The 18,619-nt window shown below is 38.8% G+C and overlaps 1 protein-coding gene across 1 annotated transcript in view; it reads left to right on the forward strand.

Moving 5' to 3' along the window:
• Positions 1 to 18,619, forward strand: part of Prkd1 (protein kinase D1) — a 303,252-nt gene that overhangs the window by 244,620 nt on the left and 40,013 nt on the right. The window contains 9 exon segments of the mRNA XM_005076271.4: positions 1,327 to 1,537; positions 1,708 to 1,785; positions 3,483 to 3,687; positions 5,142 to 5,265; positions 6,774 to 6,851; positions 8,554 to 8,833; positions 9,804 to 9,856; positions 15,888 to 15,960; positions 17,679 to 17,785. Coding sequence (XP_005076328.1) covers positions 1,327 to 1,537; positions 1,708 to 1,785; positions 3,483 to 3,687; positions 5,142 to 5,265; positions 6,774 to 6,851; positions 8,554 to 8,833; positions 9,804 to 9,856; positions 15,888 to 15,960; positions 17,679 to 17,785 — 1,209 coding nt within the window.

Consider the following 18,619-nt stretch of genomic DNA (forward strand, 5'->3'; position numbering starts at 1 on the left):
TAGATATGGACTACAAGGAAAGACTGGAAGGGGCCACCTGGAAGAGCTACTGGGATCCTGGGTCTGCATCAGAAGGATATACCCTTTTCAGGCCATCAGGAAGTATTTATTTTTCCATCACTGAATTCTAAGTATGAGTGTAAACTGTGAACATCATATTCTGAGCAGAAACCTCATGTCACATTTCATTTTGCTGTAGCTGGTGCGTCTGAAGATTCATCCCCCGCTGAGCATTAGATTTTGTTAGCAGGAGACTAAAATGCACAGAGAGTTTATGCAAGTGGGGTTTAATAACTTGTCACTAGTTGTTCCAATTTTGAAATTAGCCAGGTAACATAAAAAGACAGGGTTTTCACAGCAAGTAAGGACAATATTTAGGCTTCACTCTTTGTTTATCATTCAATATAAAAGAATTATTTATAGTATATGAGTTTAGGGGCATAAACTGCTCATAACTAGAACTGTCAGGTACCAAATATTATTCACGTAGAGTAGGAGTTTAACTCGGTACAGAATTGCAATGGTTACTAAGCAGTAGTTCTATTCATCTTTTGTTCTAAATAAATTTATTCTAATATTCCCAAATACATGTTCATGAAATTGTTCAAGGTTATTTAAGTAATAGTTCGTTTTAGGTAATGCACTTTCATAATCTGCATACTAGGTTTATTAAGTAGTCCCCAAATGATAGGTAGTAAAGCACAGTGGTATTATTATTGTCCCAAATACCAATATTTATGTGCCTTCTATAGCTCATTAGTTGCTATATTTCTTAATTATAAGAAGGATTACCTAACTTTAACCCTTTGCCATTTTATATAATTGGGAAATTATTTAAAATCACATTAATTTTTTCCCTCAAGGGAACCCAAAGAAACTGTAGGCATCTTTCAGAGCAAATACTGTGTGGAGACTGAATTTCTATCTCTGCCTTTCTGAGCTGGTCACACTTATATCCATGTGCATATGGTGATCTAGAAAATTCCTGTGAGAAGACAGGATTGGGATGAAGGAACATTCCTTGTTTTCTTTCAGTTTTGTATTTCTGTGTTAAAAGTAATTAAATAATATTTTGAAGTTAAAAAAAAGAAATGATTTAAAAGGCCTAGAAATCAAGTTCATATATCTTGGTCTCCAGTCTCTCCCTTTTAGATTATACAGAGAAACTCAAGTAGGAGATAAATGGGAATAAAAGACATTAGTTAACAGAAATCTAATTTTAGATTACCTCATATCAATGAATTCAGGAGCAAAACAAAATGAAGCAGTTAAATCAAGTATATGTCCCTGACACGTTAACGCCCTTTCTGATTTCTCGAAACATAGCAAAAGTCACCATCAGAGTCATTTATTGGTCGTGAGAAGAGGTCAAATTCGCAATCGTACATCGGACGGCCAATTCAGCTTGACAAGATTTTGATGTCTAAGGTGAAGGTGCCGCACACCTTTGTCATCCACTCCTACACTCGGCCCACAGTGTGCCAGTTCTGCAAAAAACTCCTCAAGGGCCTCTTCCGGCAGGGCCTGCAGTGCAAAGGTGAGGGTCCCCCGGGCACAAGGTGCTGGCTGCCAGACGCCATGAACCCTTAAAAGAATCAACTATCCTTTGAAGTTACTGTATTTTGTGTCACACTTTCTCTATCTGATGAGTTTCTGTTTTTGTTCTTTTTTTTTTTTTTTGGTCTGATTTGAAATCATCATGATTAGATTGCAGATTCAACTGTCACAAACGCTGTGCACCAAAAGTACCAAACAACTGCTTGGGTGAAGTGACCATCAATGGAGGTAGGGGACAGATTGGTGTCCATGTTCTGTGTTGCATGCCAAGCGCAGAGGGTAGTATTTCTGATTTATTGGGGTTTTTTTCTATTTCAATTTTCAGTTGAGATATTTGTAATTCAGCCACAAATAAATAATGGCTCAGGTTCCTCTCTGGAATGGAAACTTCCATCCCAGATCATTAGGTTTTGATATAGTAATAATAATGATGATGATGATGATACATCTTCATGCAGTACACAGTTCATATTGAAAACTTGCATGCCTGTCATTTCTTGCCTACCCTTATTTCAGTCCCTAAATCTAGTTTGTTCAGAAATACAGACCATGTTGGAATACCTACAAACAGCACTCCCTCTCATTTTTTTCTGCCTTGCTTCCTCAAAGCTTCACCCAGCCACTGGTGAAGGTCAAGACTAAGACTGAACTAGAAGCAAACAGCTACCAATGTCTAACCTTTGCAGACTACTGCTTCTAGTCTGCTGATGAGTGTGAGCCTCAATCCCAATAGGAAGAAGACCTTAGCTGCCAGAAAGTCTTTGTCTTCCTATATTCACAAATATTTCGTTGAGAACACGAATTAACTCAATCACCTTGGTAGTGTACTTAGGGTTGTCACTGTTTCTCTGTGACTTAGGATTCCAGGCACCCCTTTCCCAATCATGAACTATTTCTGTTTAATTTTCACACCAACAAACTTCCAGATCCTCTGGTTATAGAAGCTCAGAAATATAAACATATTTGTGCTATGAAAAGCTAAAGAATATACGACTGCTTTTACTCTCGACGAAATAGACCTAGAAGGGGGGAAAAGCTACGGGGGTGTAGGGCACTCTCTAGAAAAACATACTTATGCATACAGATTTCCAGCATATGAGTCCAAAATTAACTGGCAAAATCGAAAGTTTGGTGAATTTCCCACTTTATGACGCTTGTGATATTGACTCTTTTTGATCCCAGGAAATTTCGATTGGACTTGATAAATAGAACCCAGGGGAAATGGAGAAGTGTGTCATGAGGATGACCTATAGATTGCATTTTCCCATGTAGTCACAGAGATGTGGTAAATTGGGAATTTCCAAGAGATGGAGAGTCAGAGTCTCTGATCTGTTTTCCTTTTTTAAAATGAATGATTTGCATTGGTGACATGATTAAAATTTTACCATTGCCATCACTTGCACATGGACAGGATTTAATATTCAAATAACAAATACTTTAGGTATCTAAAAGTTATAGTTTATGTGACCAGTTTAATATATTGGAATACATGATTTAAGAAACTAACTGCAATAGTAGTTATAGGTGACCCTATTTTCATATGAACCCCATCCCCACATGATTTTTTTCCACTGGAGGCCTGTCTTATGAAATATTATCAGTTTCCTGGTTGCTTATGCCTGGACATGGCCTCCCATACTCCTAGGCTTCATTTTAAAGAATTTCTTCATTTTACTTTTATTTATTATTTACTTTTTTGCCTTGGAGATCTGGGAAACAAGCATCAAGCTGTGAAGTTATGTTTACTGTCTCATATATTCACATACTATGAATAAAGGTAAAAAAGGAAATGAAAAGATAAATTTTTCATAGGATTCATCTTGGGGGGGGCGGCAGCTTGTAATGGATCTGTTAGGATTCCCTTGCATTTAAGCACTGACCCCAAGATCTCAGACTTACCTTCTTGGGCCCAAACAATTTTATAGATTTGCTTAGCCCTGGAGCAGAATCTGATATTGTTATGGAAGAAGGAAGCGATGACAATGACAGTGAGCGGAACAGCGGACTCATGGATGACATGGATGAGGCCATGGTCCAGGATGCCGAGATGGCTATGGCAGAGGGCCAGGGTGACGGTGCAGAAATGCAGGATCCAGACGCAGACCAGGAGGACTCCAACAGGACCATCAGGTCAGAGCCCAGTAGGATGCAAGCGGTTTTACTCCTGAAGGCTTTTAGATACTTGGGTGTATAAAAGAAGCTTAAGGTGTGCCTGACTTCCGTATGTAAAGCTGTCGACTATGGAGGAAAGCCTTTGGTCTAGGAGGTCTAGCTGCCCAGAAAAAAGCTTGCATCAGTCCTGGCATTATTCATCTGTTGACCTATTTGCTTTGTATGTGAGGAATACACATATTTGCTGTGGTCACTATTAAGTTAATAGTTAATTCTACCTCAGAGATCACTGTGTGGAAATGCAATAATCAGGGGGCAACCTCAGCAGAAATTACTTTAAAATTGACCCCTATTATGAATATCAAGTTCTGTGTGTGTACCTCATTGTTCTTCATTTTATTTCAGAAATATGTGTAATTTTCTACCTATTATCTACATTTATTATTTTATCCCTGGGTGATCTTCAATTTTCATATTAGTAGTCAGTTCAGCATGGCAACCAGGTCAAAAGGAACTGCTGCCTGCTTTGTTATTGACTCTTATTGCAACCCTGCCCTTTCATGCTGTCTGTATCAACCATCGTTGTTTACGCTGTCTGTGGCTGCCTCCGTGCTACAATGGTTAAGTAGTGAATTCTGCAAAAAACCAAGACCCTCACCACCTAGGCCCCTTACAGGAAAGGTTTCCCACTTGATTGACATTACAAACCATATTGACACCTTTCTATCCATTTTACCAGTACCAAATTCATTAACACATTGAAATTAACCATGACTGTGCAAAAATATATTGCTTGTCTTCCATTTACTGGAATAATAAGCATTCTTTTAGTCATGAAAAGTATTAGTCTTATGAGCTGACTTCACTTTGAAGAGCATACATTTCTGCTGTGCCGGAGAATTTGAGGGAAATAGAGGGAAGGAGGAAGAGGGAGATAAAAAATCCCCAAAGAGTCAGAGTCAGTTAAAAAAAAGTGAAGGATGACAATAATCCCATGAATACTAGCTGCGTAAAAGGCAACTCAAATGGGAAAGTGTTTTTTAAGAAATCACTCAGGCACAGTTCATGCAGAAATACTACAATACAAGGTACCATAGCACATAATCTATAAATTATTATTATCATGCCTGTTACATATAATAAACTTTCCTCTGTGATTTTGAATACTGTGGCTTCAAAACACTGACAGTAAACTCTGCTGTTTTCCTAAAACGTGAACACCATCCAGATGAGTGGGGAAATCCAGTGCTTCTTCCTCTGCCTAGGGTGTTGTAAAGTGAACATCTGAAGTACCTGTCACTTTTCCTAGGAACTCGCTTTCTGAACCATCACCCCCTGACAGTACATTTTACTGAAAATGAGATGTGGATTCTTTGGCTTCTGCTTTGAAATAGTTGAAATGAGCTTTTGTTCACAAAACGAAGATCTGAATGTGAAAATGTTTCTCTGCTAACATATTTTGATGTTTCAAGCCCTTCGACGAGCAACAACATCCCCCTCATGCGGGTGGTGCAGTCTGTCAAGCACACGAAGAGGAGAAGCAGCACAGTGATGAAGGAAGGGTGGATGGTCCATTACACCAGCAAGGACACACTGGTAAGGAGACAGGGGCTCTCCCTGTGACACTGCTGCCTCAGAGGACTGTGGGGTGTGACTTCTTGGGAGTGGACCTCACAGCAGAGGCACGGGGTCACAGGAGCACATTCTATCTGGATGTGTGATGTAGGGGAATAAGTAATGGAGTTATAATAAAACCGTGCAAAGTAATTACAGCAAAGAAAAAAAACTGCAGACACCTGGAATGTCTACCTGATTTTCTAGGACAGTCATGAAAGTGGGTTTTCTATATCCCCTTCTGTAATCTAGAGTTTAAAAGAAACTACATTTCAGGGGAGGGGAGGGAGGGAGGGAGGGAGAGAGAGAGAGAGAGAGAGAGAGAGAGAGAGAGAGAGAGAGAGAGAGAGAGAGAGAGAGAGAGAGAGAGAGAGAGAGAGAGAGAGAATGAGAATGAATACTGGTGACTCTTATATATTCTCAAGACCTAAATTATTTGTTTAAAAATTAAGCCACTCGGGGAGGGAAAGGGAGAGGGACCTGGAACTGACTTGTGAAGCAACCTTGTTTCTTATCTAAATTTAAACTGGAAAATAAAATAAAATAAATAAATAAATAAAATTAAGCCACTCAGGTGTGTGATAGCTCTGTAGTCTGTTTCTCTTGTTATATGTAGGATCCTAATAGCTGAGCAATAAATTTGTGTATGCGGGAGAAAATGGCATCCTTGAGCCATGGTTCAGAGCTTAACTAGTTGATATTTGGTGAGAGCCTTTCATTACACTTTCCTCATCTCTCCCCATCAATAGCACATCCACCGTGTCCTTAGACAAAGAGGTACATGTGCCTTCATTGATCATTTATAACTTAAACGATCTTGTGGGAAAGAATATTTAAAGTGTACCTATTGTGTCTCTGGTCTATGGATGGTTGTGAAACACACCAAAAATCATGTTAACTCTTTGGTTCTGAAAAGATGCAAGTGTACACAGGTCAATCTAGGCACGGTGCCGAGAGAGGAAAGACTGTCACTAAGTCACAGTCATGAGCTCAGAAGTCAGCTGAAGAATGTGCTGTGCCATCTGCCTTTCTTAGTTTGGAACCATGAGTTCAAACCTTCCATCAAATGAAATTTGTTTAGTAACATAACATCCAGAGTTCTATCAGAAGTGAAGATACCTATCTGAATCCTCGGGATCTGTCATGTTCTAAACGATTTGCACATAAAACCCTACCTGCTATTTTTATTATAAACTATTTTATGTAAACTACAAAATCTCCTTTGGCTCATTAAGCAAATAAATGTTCAAAAAATGCTGCTCATTGTATACATATGAAGTACCAGGCATCTCTATTACCATTCACTGCCTCTAAGGTAGTTACAAAAACCTGCCACAATATATTCAATAAATAGTCTAGAGTCCAACTGTGAGTCTTGTTGTTCTAGTGTTCTTACACTTTTCACGGTCGGATCCATGTTACCTCTGGGAAAATGCACTTGTTTTTTATAAAGCACATTTACTTTTAAAGTTTTGTGACTTCTGTTTCAGAGGAAAAGACATTACTGGAGACTGGACAGCAAGTGCATCACACTCTTCCAAAATGACACAGGAAGCCGGTACTACAAGGTGAGGTTGGCTTCTTTCAGTGTTGATCATGCTCCTCCTTGCCTGTTGCTAGCTCATGCTCCTCCTTGACTTTTTCTGGGGGTGAAGGGATCCACACATCCAACTGTGTGACTCTTCCTGGGCTTGTTCTGAGGAAACTGTGCACCTGTGCTACAGAATTTTTGTGGAGATCTGGATCTAAACTCTTCTCTTAATCTGTGAATCTCACAATATCCTGCTGGGTACTTCAGTCTGGGGAGATGATGAAGAGCAGGATGATGGAGAAGGAAATGGAGGGGAACCTAAGTGGAGTAGCTTAGCACGGTAGATGGTCACAGTCGCTGAAGAAGAGTGAGTTCTCAGATCCTCAGGAACCTAGTACATCTCTGGAGATTAACAGCTAGAACTGTGCCTGGCAACTGCCAACACTTATAAGGATCAGTTTCCTACATTTATTCAGCAGCAATCGTCTGTCTTTCTACATTAAATGATCCAGATGTGGATTCTAGATAAGTTCCTTTGAACTTTGTGCTGCCTTACACAGCTGTGATGCAAAATGAAGCCATATTACATCTTAAATAGAAAAAAAATAAAATTATTACCTTATTGCTTCATGCTTCCTGAAGCACAGCATGGCACCTAATTTTTTCAATACCGACATGACAATTAACTAGTTTTGGGGTTGGGAGAGATGGATCATTGAATAAACTACTTATCACATAAGCCAGAGTATCTGACTCCTCAGCATCCACATTTAAAAAAAATTCAGGTGTGGTTCAAATGTCTTTAAGCCTAATGTAGGGATGTAGAGACAGGTGGATTTCTGAATCCCATCAGTAAGCTCTGAGTTTAGTGAGAGACCCTGTCTTAAAAGATGGGTTAAATTGGAGTGATCCAACCAGGCACACATAACTTAAAAGCAAAACTACTTTACCTATGTAACTATTTTAGCATATATTGAATCAAGGCATGTTTGACTGACACTTAAAAAAACAGCCATGAGGACTGATCAAGACCCCCTGAATCTGGGTGTCAGTGAGGAGGCCTAGGGAATCTATTGAGCCTTGGGCAGCAGATCAGTACCCATCCCAAGTATACACACGGACCTTGGACTCCCATAGAACAATGTGAGGCGCACTCTCACCCTGAACTCTTGGGGAAGGGTCTAGGCCCTGCCCTATATGAAATGACAGACTATGGACACCCCCATGGAGGGCCTCACCCTCCCTGGGAGAATGAGGGGATAACGGGGGGGGGCTGGGTGGAGGGCACGGGAGGAGGGGAGGGAATGGGAGAGGGACCTGGAACTGACTTGTGAAGCAACCTCGTTTCTTATCTAAATTTAAACTGGAAAATAAAATATTTTTTAAAAAAAAGCCATGAACACCCAATGCATTTTAAAAATGTACAATTTGCCTTTCTACCTGACACATAACCGTTGTTTAATACAAAACAAATAAAAACACTTTGAAATTTCTGGAAAATTATGGTAAACCCTCTTGTTATAAAAACTTAAAGTTTATGTATGCTATATATATTATAAAATATTTTCTGTAAATTTTAATTCCCTTCCTTACATGACATAGATTAGATTTTATTAGTTGAGTGTGTGATGTATATATTATAAAGTATTTTCTATAAATTGCATCTGTTTGCAATTCCCTTCCTTAAATAGTTGACATGCTTTTGATAAACTGCATTCACCCTATTTTGTTTTCCGCAGGAAATACCTTTATCAGAAATTTTATGTCTGGAACCTGCGAAGCCTTCGGCATTAATTCCCATTGGCGCTAATCCCCACTGTTTTGAAATCACTACAGCAAATGTAGTGTATTACGTGGGAGAAAATGTGGTCAATCCTTCAAGCCCCCCACCAAACAACAGTGTTTTCACCAGCGGCATAGGTGAAGATGTGGCCAGAATGTGGGAGGTGGCCATTCAGCATGCGCTCATGCCTGTCATCCCCAAGGGCTCCTCTGTGGGATCAGGAACCAATTTACACAGTAAGTCCAGTAGCTTTAATCTGATGTGGCATGTACTCAGGGAAGGTGCAGTCACAGACCTTTCCTCTCCCCAAGAAGACAATGAAGAAGTTTTAGTATATCTGATATGTCATAGTCATCATTTTTCTCTTCGGCCAGTATGTTAAGAGATACATGTGGTTATTTTGAATGTGAAGAGTATATAAGCTAAGCACTTCATCAGAGCCCTGTATTTTAATTCCTAGAACTCCATCAGTTAACGATGTGCCTATGTTCTAACAGAAACAACTAATTTCTAGAAAATTATCTTGTCTATAAACTCATGCTAAGAGTTGCTGTGTGGAAAAGTCAGAATTGGAACCCAAGTCTTTTTTTAATCTGAGTTCTATGCTGAAAAATACATTTTTGAAAACCAAGTATACAATGAATTTGTAATTTTAAGAGGAGTAATATATTCTAATAGAACTTTTGCAAAAATGTCTAGTTGCTGTGGTTAATGTAAAAGCAGTCCCCTGGGATGATTTGCGACCCCCGGTGGGGATCCCCGACCCACGGGGATGAGGTGATGAGGGTCGCTACTAATTTGGTGGGCCTTCACGAGCAGATCCGATCTGGAAAGTGAACTTCAAGAGGTTAAAGGAAGCAGGCTCAAGACAACGTTCGCTGATCAAGAGCCTTTATTTTTGGGGGCGCGCTGGAACTTATAGAGGAAGGATCTCAGGGGGTGGTACAAGCATGTCAATCAAGTCTCAATTCAAATATACACCAAATACGGTAAAGACAAAGCTGTAATTTTCCATCAGTCATTAGTCGCATTCCACAAATGCTTGTCAGCGTAAGTCAGGTGCAGGAATTAGGGAGGGGTAGGAAGTATTCAACAGAACACTTTAATCTTTTGTTGACAAAGACAATTACTCGGTAAGGGTTACTTCCCCCTGGCTATTCTTACACTTCATCTACTTTATGTTTGTTTTTAAACATGAATTTCCAGGAGATGTTTCTGTGAGCATTTCAGTTTCAAATTGCCAGATCCAGGAAAATGTGGTGAGTCTGTGTCTATTAATATAATCTCAGAATTTGATTACTGGAAAAAATATCATGTGATAGATAGACTTTTGCTTATCTAATGTTTTAAATATCATTGTTTCTAAACGGTAAAGTAGTATTTGCTGTATATAGTCTTATATGATATTTTATGAATAGTACATTGTTTACGGATTATTCTAGATTCCATGATAGACTACCAAAGGCTGTTTGTTGTAACAGAAAATAATGCTGTGATACAGGATTTTTCACATTTATCTTTCTTTATACTAAAATACGACAAATGGTTTACTACTAGAAAGTGGCAGGCTTGCTAGCTAGAGTGTCACTGACCTAATTTGATACTTGAAGTTTTGGTTGATATTATACAGTAAAATAGATATACAAGTAAAATTTTTAAAAATCATTTTTACAAGTTCTTAAACATGATATTTTTTACTTCTTTGCTAACAAGGAGTGATAATGAATGACAAGTGTTGCAAATGTTTTTAGTCACCACACATGCCACAAGGTAGACCTCAAGAAAGTTGCAGAAATCAAGAACCCCTGTCACCAGTGCCATCTAACACAAACTTTTCAGGTTTTGGAAGTTAACAGGTCATGTTGTAAGATGTTTTACATGCTGTTGTGTTTGCTTGATTTCATCTCTGTAGTCAGTACCCAAAATGGACAAAGGCTTTTCCTACCTCATTCCTGTGACCAACAACATTAATTGTTTGTTCACTATACCTAAGACTCAAGCACAGCAGTTCACCATCCTTCTTCCAGTAACCTGGAATTGTTGATCAAAGAGTATACTCCATTGATTGGATGTCTCTTCAGTACTGCTCTTGTCCCTGAAATACTTGTTGAGCTATTTTCAACTGAACATAGGCAATGATGCATTACATGAGAAAATTTCATAGTGAAGGTTAAATGTATGCTTGGACTGTTCATCTCAAGCCAGCAGTTTTCTGCTGCTCCTGCTTAAACAGAAAAGGCCCTGGGAGACACAAGTTACTCTGAATATCACAGAGGCATTTTACTCTGGTCAGCCATTGTCCACTGAAAGAGTTGAACTGAATTTTCAAAGATAGTCTAAATAGTCCATTTGTTAACGATGGGATAGTTTGGTTTCAGCAGGGATAGTGGGGGACTAGAATAAAGATTTTCATTGTCAACTCTCCAAGGGGATCATGGCCACAGACTTTCCAGTTATTTTCTAAGAGAGAAGAACAGGGGAAGGCGTGGATGAGATTACTGAGTGGAGAAAGTGGCTGAAATTTTTCTTTTTTTTTTTAAGAATCAGCAGTACTCGGGAGACAGAGGCAGGCAGATCTCTGTGAGTTCGAGGCCATTCTGGTCTACAGAGTGAGTTCCAGGACAGCCTCCAAACCATACAGAGAAATCCTGTCTCAAAAAAACAAACAAACAAAAAAAAAAGAATCAGCAGTAGATGAATTTAAAATAGCTAGAAAATGTGTTGTACAGTGCCAGATGAATAAAATGTAAAAGTTTTGTGCTGTTTCCATGAAGATGCTTATCAAATGTCAAGATATTGAGCCCGGATTTGCACAATTCAGTCATTATTATATCACAAGTAAATACTGAATGGGTTATCTATATAGCAAGTGGGAATTCTGGAATGGTTGTCCATATCTTAGATACTTGTAGAAGTAAGACCCACCAGGAGTAGCCTCAGTGTTCTGCCCAGAATGTGAAGCAAGCTTGTTATAGAAGTGTGCTGGGACCTCAGAATAGTTCATGAAATTTCTAGCCTATTACTGCAGAAAGAAAACTCTACGTTCAGTTATTTATCATAAAGGCCATTAATAGATTTTTAGGTAATGTTTATTTTTTAGTTTTGTATTTCATTTCTTTTTTATTAGAAACAAGCTTGCTTCACATGTCAATCCCAGCTCCCTCTCCCTCCCCTCCTCCCCCAGGCCTCCATGGGGGATATGCAAAATCAGTTTTATAATCCAAGGCAGGGCCTAGGCCCTCCACCATGTGTCAAAGCTAAGAGAGCATCCCTCCATGTATAATGGGCTCCCCAAGTCCATTCCTATGCCAGGGATAAAAACTGATCTAGTACCTGAGGCCCCATAGATTGCTGAGGCCTCCTCACTGACACACAAATTTAGGGGATCTGGATAAGTCCCATGTTGGTCTCTCAGATATCAGTCTGCGATCCATGAGCTCCTACTTGTTCACAAAAGCTGTTTTTGTGGGTTTTACAAGCCGGGTATTGACCCCTTTGCTCATTACTCCTCCCTCTCTGCAAGTGGGTTCCAGGAGTTCAGTTCAATGTTTAGCTGTGGGTGTCTGTCTCTGCTTCCATCAACCAATGGATGAAGGCTCTAGAATGGCATATAAGGTAGTTATCAGTCTCATTATTGGGGAAGGGCATTTAAGGTAGACTCCACTGTTGCTTAGATTGCCAGGTGGTGTCATCCTTGTAGTTCTCTGGAAAATCTCACTAGTGCCAGATCTCTCCTCAAACCTATAATGGCTGTCTCTTTTATGGTATCTCTCATCCTGTGACCTCTATTTTCCCCCGACTCAACCTTCCTGTTTCCCCATGTTCCCCTTCCCCTCCTCTTCTAACCCTATGTTTCACCCAGCTCCCTCTCCCCTCCCCCATGCTCCCAATCTCCTCAGGAGATCCTGTCCCATTCCCCTTCTCTGAGATATCATGTACTTGCATATCTCTCATAGGGTCTTCCCTGTTTCCCAACCTCTCTGGCGATGGGATTGTAGGCTGGCAATCCCCTGCTCCATGTCTAAAATTCATATATGAGTGACTACATACCATGTTTCTCTTTTTGTGATGGCGGTTACCTCACTCAGGATGGTTTCTTCTAGTGCCATCCATTTGCCTGCAAATTTCAAGATTCCGTTGTTTTTAATCCACTGAGTAGTACTCCATTGTGTAAAGGTACCACCTTTTCTCTATCCAGTCTTCAGTTGAAGGGCATCTAGGGTGCTTCCAGGTTCTGTCTATTACAAATAATGCTGCTATGAACATAGTGGAACATATGTCCTTGTTGTATGAATGTGCTGGAATTGCTACATCTTGTGGTAGATGCATTTCCATTTTCCTGAGGAATCTCCATGCTGATTTACAAAGTGGCTGTACGAGTTGGCACTCCCACCAGCAATGGAGGAGTTTTCTCCTTTCTCCGCATCCTCTCCAGTATAAATTGTCATTGCTATTTTTTATTTTAGCTATTCTGACAGAATTAAGATTGTAACTCAGACTTGTTTGATTTCCATTCCCTGATGTCTAAGGATGTTGAGCACTTTCTCTCCGCCATTTTAGATGACTCTACTAAAAATTCTCTATTTAGATCTGTACCCTACTTTTTGATTGGATCCTTTGGTGTTTTTGGAGACTTGCTTCTTGAGTTCTTTGTAAATTTTGGAGATCAGCCCTCTGTCAGATGTGGAGTTAGTGGATTTCTTTTCCCGTTCTGTGGGCTGCCTTTTTGTCTTGTTGACTGTGTCCGTTGTCTTACAGAAGCTGCTCAGTTTCAAGAGGTCCCATTTATTAATTATACTGCTTTCAAAGTGTCCCATAAGTTTGGGTATGTTGTGTCTTCATTTTCACTAGGAAGTCTTTATCTTATTTCTTCCTTGACCCAGGGATTGTGCAATTGCACGATCTTCAATTTCCATGAGTATGTAGGGTTTCTGCAATTTGTGTTGTTGTTGAATTCTAACTTTAAAGCATGATGGTCTGGTAAGATACAGGGGATTTTTTTCCAATTTTTTTCTACCTGCTGAGGTTTGAGGTTTGCTATGTTGCCAATTATGTGGTTGATTTTAGAGAAGGTTACATGTGGTGCTGAGAAGAAGGTATATTCTTTTGTGTTTGAATGGAATGTTCTATAGATGTCTGTTAAAACCAATTGGGTCATAACTTCTGCTAGTTCCTCTGTTTCTTTGTAAAGAAACCTAACTGTGTGAAGTCTTATGTGTGATTTTAGTTTTAGTAATGGGTATCTTTGTGTTTGGGGAATCGATGTTCAGAATTGAGACTTTTTTTCCTGTGATGAATGTGAAGTGACCTTCTTCATCTCCTTTGATTGATTTTAGTTTGAAGTCTAACTTGTTAGCTTCTAGGATAGGGATACCAGCTTGTTTCTTGGGTCCATTTGATTGGAAAATCTTATCCCAACTCTTTACTCTGAGGTAATGTCTGTCTTTGAAGTTGAGGTGTGTTTCTTGTATGCAGCAGCAGGATGGATTCTGACTTCATATCCATTCTGTTAGCCTATGTCTTTTTAAAGGCAAATTAAGACCATTAATATTGAGGGAAATTAAGGACCATTGAGTGTTTATTATTGTATGTTTTTTATTTTTTGATGGCAGTGTTATCTTTTTCTTTTGGCTTTTGGTAAAGAGGAATTATCTATTGCCTTTTTTTTGTGAGTGTAGTTAATTTGGTTAGAGTTTTCCTTCCTGTACTTTCTGTAAGGCTGGGTTAGTAGATACATATTGTTTAAATATGGTTTTGTAATGGAATATCTTGTTTTCTCCAGCTATAGTAATTGAAAGTTTTGCTGGGAATAGTAGTCTGGGCTGGAATCTGTGGTCTCTTAGTGTTTATAGACCATCTATCCAGGACCTTCTGGCTTTCAGAGTTTCTATGGAGAAAATCAGGTGTGATTCTGATAGGTTTTCCCTTATATGTTACTGGGCTTTTTTGTTCACTGCTCTTAATATTCTTTCTTTATTCTGTATGCTTAGTGTTTTATTTATTATGTGCCAGGGGGACTTTTTTATGGTCCACTTTATTTGGTGTTCTGTAGGCTTCTTGTACTTTCATTGACATGTCTTCCTTTAGGTTGGGAAAGTTTTCTTCTATGATTTTGTTGAATATGTTTTCTGCCCCTTTGAGTTTGGTTTCTTCACCTTCTTCCTATACCTATTATTCTTAGGTTTGGCTTTTTCACGGTGTCCATATTTTTTGGATATTTGTGTTAGGGATCTGTTGGACTTAAGATGTTCTTTGGTCAATGAATTTATTTTTCCTACTGTATTTTCAATACCTGATTCTCTCGTCCAACTCTGGTATTCTGTCGGTTATGCTTGCATCTATAGTTCTTGATCATTCACCCACCTTTTCTAATTCCAACCTTCCTTCAGACTTTTTTTTTAATTGTCTCTATTTCAGCTTTCAAATATTGCACTGTTTGAATTGTTTCTTGCAACTTTTGGTTTGTCTTTTCTTCCATTTCCTTTATGGATTTTCTCATTTCCTCTTTTAGAGTCTCTATCATCTTTATGAAGTTGTTTTTAAGGTCATTTTCTTTTGCTACGTCTGTGTTGGGATGCCGAGGTCTTACTGTTGTAGAGTCCCTAGACTATGGTGGCGTCATATTGTTTTTTCTGTTGTTAGATGTGTTCTTATATTGTCATCTTCCCATCCCTTCTTTCAGTGGGTACAGTTGGGGTCTCTTCCTCTCCTGGTGGGTACTTTTAGTGTTTTCTTCCAGTGGGTGCAGGTAGGTCTAAGGCCCTGAGGTGGGACCTAAAGTAGCTCAGTGCTGTCAGCAGACTCGAGGTTGCTTGGTCAGCTGCGGGCAAGTCGACCTGCCAGTAGCCCCCAAACCAGGATATCCCAGAGTAAGCAAGCTGAAGTGGGGTTCAAGCCGGGGGCCAGAGCTCACCTCTGCCCTTAGTGGGGACAGGAGTTGCCCAGCAATCTCAGCAGGCTTGTGATTTCTTGGCCCGTGGGCATGGGGGGGGATGTCTCCCTGCCTGCATTTGCAGGTCAAGAGATCCCAGAGTGTAGGTCATATTTCTCTCTGTTAAAATGTGTTGTATTCCAAGAACTTAAGAACAAAATAGTTTTCAAAGTATTATGTCAATTCAATTTGAATATTATAGCTATTGAAATTTTATCTGGCATTTACAAGTATGAAATGACCTTTGGAGTATTCAATTATATTTATATTAAATAAGGTAATAATAAATATGATTGTAAAATATAATAGGATTAAAACTTCTTCCCCATCTTTGTTTTTCTCTGGGCATGTACCTATAGGACATCAGCACCATATATCAGATTTTTCCTGATGAAGTTTTGGGTTCTGGACAGTTTGGGATTGTTTATGGAGGTGAGTTAGTTCAATAAGTTTTTATGAACTTAAAATTTTAGGTGCATAAAAGTATTATGTTACAAACAAAAGTACAAACAGGGAAAGATGTGCCTAGGAGTCACTTTAGGAGAAGTTTCTCCTGACACAGAAATTCTTAGAGAAACTGGTAAATGTTGAAAGACTTTCTGTAGATGGAAGTTTCAATCCCACCTGGTACTGAAGCCTTTTAGTCCCAAATAAACACACAGAGGCTTATATTAATTACAAACTGTGTAGCTTATTGCTCAGGCTTATTACTAACAAACTCTTACAAGTTAAATTAATCCATAACTCTTATCTATGTTTAGTCATGTGGCCTGGTACCTTTTCTCAGGATGGCATTCTCATCTTGCTTCATCTGCATCTGGCTGGTAACTGTGTCTCTTCCCAGCATTCTCTTAGTCTGATAGCCCCGCCTATACTCCCGGCCTGGCTACTGACCAATTAGCATTATATTAAACCAATACAAGTGACAAACCTGCACAGTGAACAAGAGCACTACCCCCCATTATCTTTCCTTTTCCTAAAAAGCTTTTAGTTATTGTTATATATTTGTATACCCTAATCACAGCATTGAAGCAGTTTGATTTACTTATTTAGAGAAGCTCCAATTTATAAATGAAGCAGTTCCATTTCTCTCAGCCTCCTGGATTAGACTCTTAAAGATTTGTCACTAAAGCCGAAATTCCTTTAATGTTTTCCACATTATATCCAATTCATAGAATCTGAATTTTCAGCTTTTCAAGGGCAATACTGAGTTGTTTAGTTAGAGTCTAGACATTTCAATGATATTTTTTAAGTCTTTAACTTATGTAATTGTAAAGATTTACCTGCTATAGAAAATGACACCTTAGCTTTTCTTATTTTGATAAGTAACAAGTTTTTTTGTGAGTTTGTTTTAAAAAGTAATCCTGTCTAACACATTTGCTTATTATGTACTTTTTATTATGAGAAATCTAAATATAGAATTTATGATATGAAAATATAAGTTGTTCTATTTATCCAAGCAATTTTGATTTTTATTAAAAAATACTGTAATTTTTAGGTGAAAATCTAATGGCTAGTAACCAGTCTTAATATGCAGTGCTGTAATAAGAGAGACCACGTTTATTTTTGTACAATGTAATAATTGCATAATGAAAACAATGGTCGATCTAGTATAGTAAATATATGTCACAGCACATATTGTGACAGTGAAGTGGGTGTGATAAGCTGGGTGAGAGACCAGCAAACTCAAGATGGTTTGGAACAGTGGACACAGAAGGACCTGAAATACTGTGCTGATGGGGGTGGGGATCCACAAAGAAGAATGAAGACATTAAGAGTAGACATAACAGGAAACAGAGGCCGTGAGGATAGGATCTCAGGGGTGAGTGGTGTCCACAGTGACGGGGAGTGGAGCTGCAGGAAGAGCTGGCTGTGTAGGGAGATGCTGTTGTAAACTGACAAGCCCAAGTAGAGTCTGTTAGAGTCAGCACGTGGGAACTGGTGTTCAAGAAAGCCCAGCAATGCAGTGACGAAGGGAGGCCATCTGGAAGGAACCAGAGAGAGCAATGAGAGCATGATGCAAGAGCAGGAAACCCTGAGAAAAAAAGTAGTAACAGAATTTCAAGGTAGGGTATATGAACAAAACTTTTCATTAATTATGCCTGTTAATTTTCTAATTAATTTTAATATTTCTCATTTTTATTTTAAAGGTAAACATCGTAAAACAGGAAGAGATGTAGCTATTAAAATTATTGACAAATTAAGATTTCCAACAAAACAGGAAAGTCAGCTTCGTAATGAGGTTGCAATTTTACAGGTAAACTTTTTCATTCTCATTTGAGAGTTACAAATTCCCCTCCTTGACAGTGACAAATTCCCCTCATTGGTAGAAAAATCAAAAGTTACCCAGGTATCTACAGCCTAGATAATTAAGAGCAATTGAACTGAAAAGGAAAATTGAGTCAGACTTGCCTAACCCTAACCCTCTTGAGTATGTGTATGTTGTTCTTTTGTTCTTTTTTACCTACTTAATACCACAGTTTAGAATGTCACTAATATTCATTAAATAATATGTGTATTCTCAGAATGCACATACTGAGAGCTTTCTGTCATAGGTTAAAAAGGACCTTACCTTCGTAAACACTTGCCTTTATGTGAATTGAATTTGTAGCTCTGAGCATATGAGGTGTATAACAGGTGTCTGAGAAAGAGATTATCTTGGTTTTCCTGATGCCTTTCATGGTTATCCAAATGAGTTTTAATTTGATGTGGAAAATGATACAATGCTCCTTTACAACAGCACCCTGTAACACCAGAATATTTTTATAGACGTTTTTGGGTGTATAATAGTGAGAATGACTTTTGGTAATCAAAGGGAAATTGAACAGCTGCTTGCTAACTGGTCAACAAAGCTGTCTATTCAATTTATATGCTTGACAAGTGCATGTTTTTCTGTAACTGCTGTAAATCCTACTTCTGCAGGTTAGTCCTAATTTTTGAGTCACAATTTTGTTGAAATTTTTAATTGTGTATCAAGTAACTAAGGAGTTTACTGCTTGGCATTTCTGTTTTGTTTAATGGTAAATGCAACAGATTTGTTTTAGCCAGCCCTGAGAGTATAAGCCTATTATTTCAATATGTAGGTTAGGCT

The sequence above is a fragment of the Mesocricetus auratus genome, unplaced genomic scaffold, assembly GCF_017639785.1.
Source record: "Mesocricetus auratus isolate SY011 unplaced genomic scaffold, BCM_Maur_2.0 Super-Scaffold_15014, whole genome shotgun sequence".
NCBI classification, from domain to species: domain Eukaryota; kingdom Metazoa; phylum Chordata; class Mammalia; order Rodentia; family Cricetidae; genus Mesocricetus; species Mesocricetus auratus.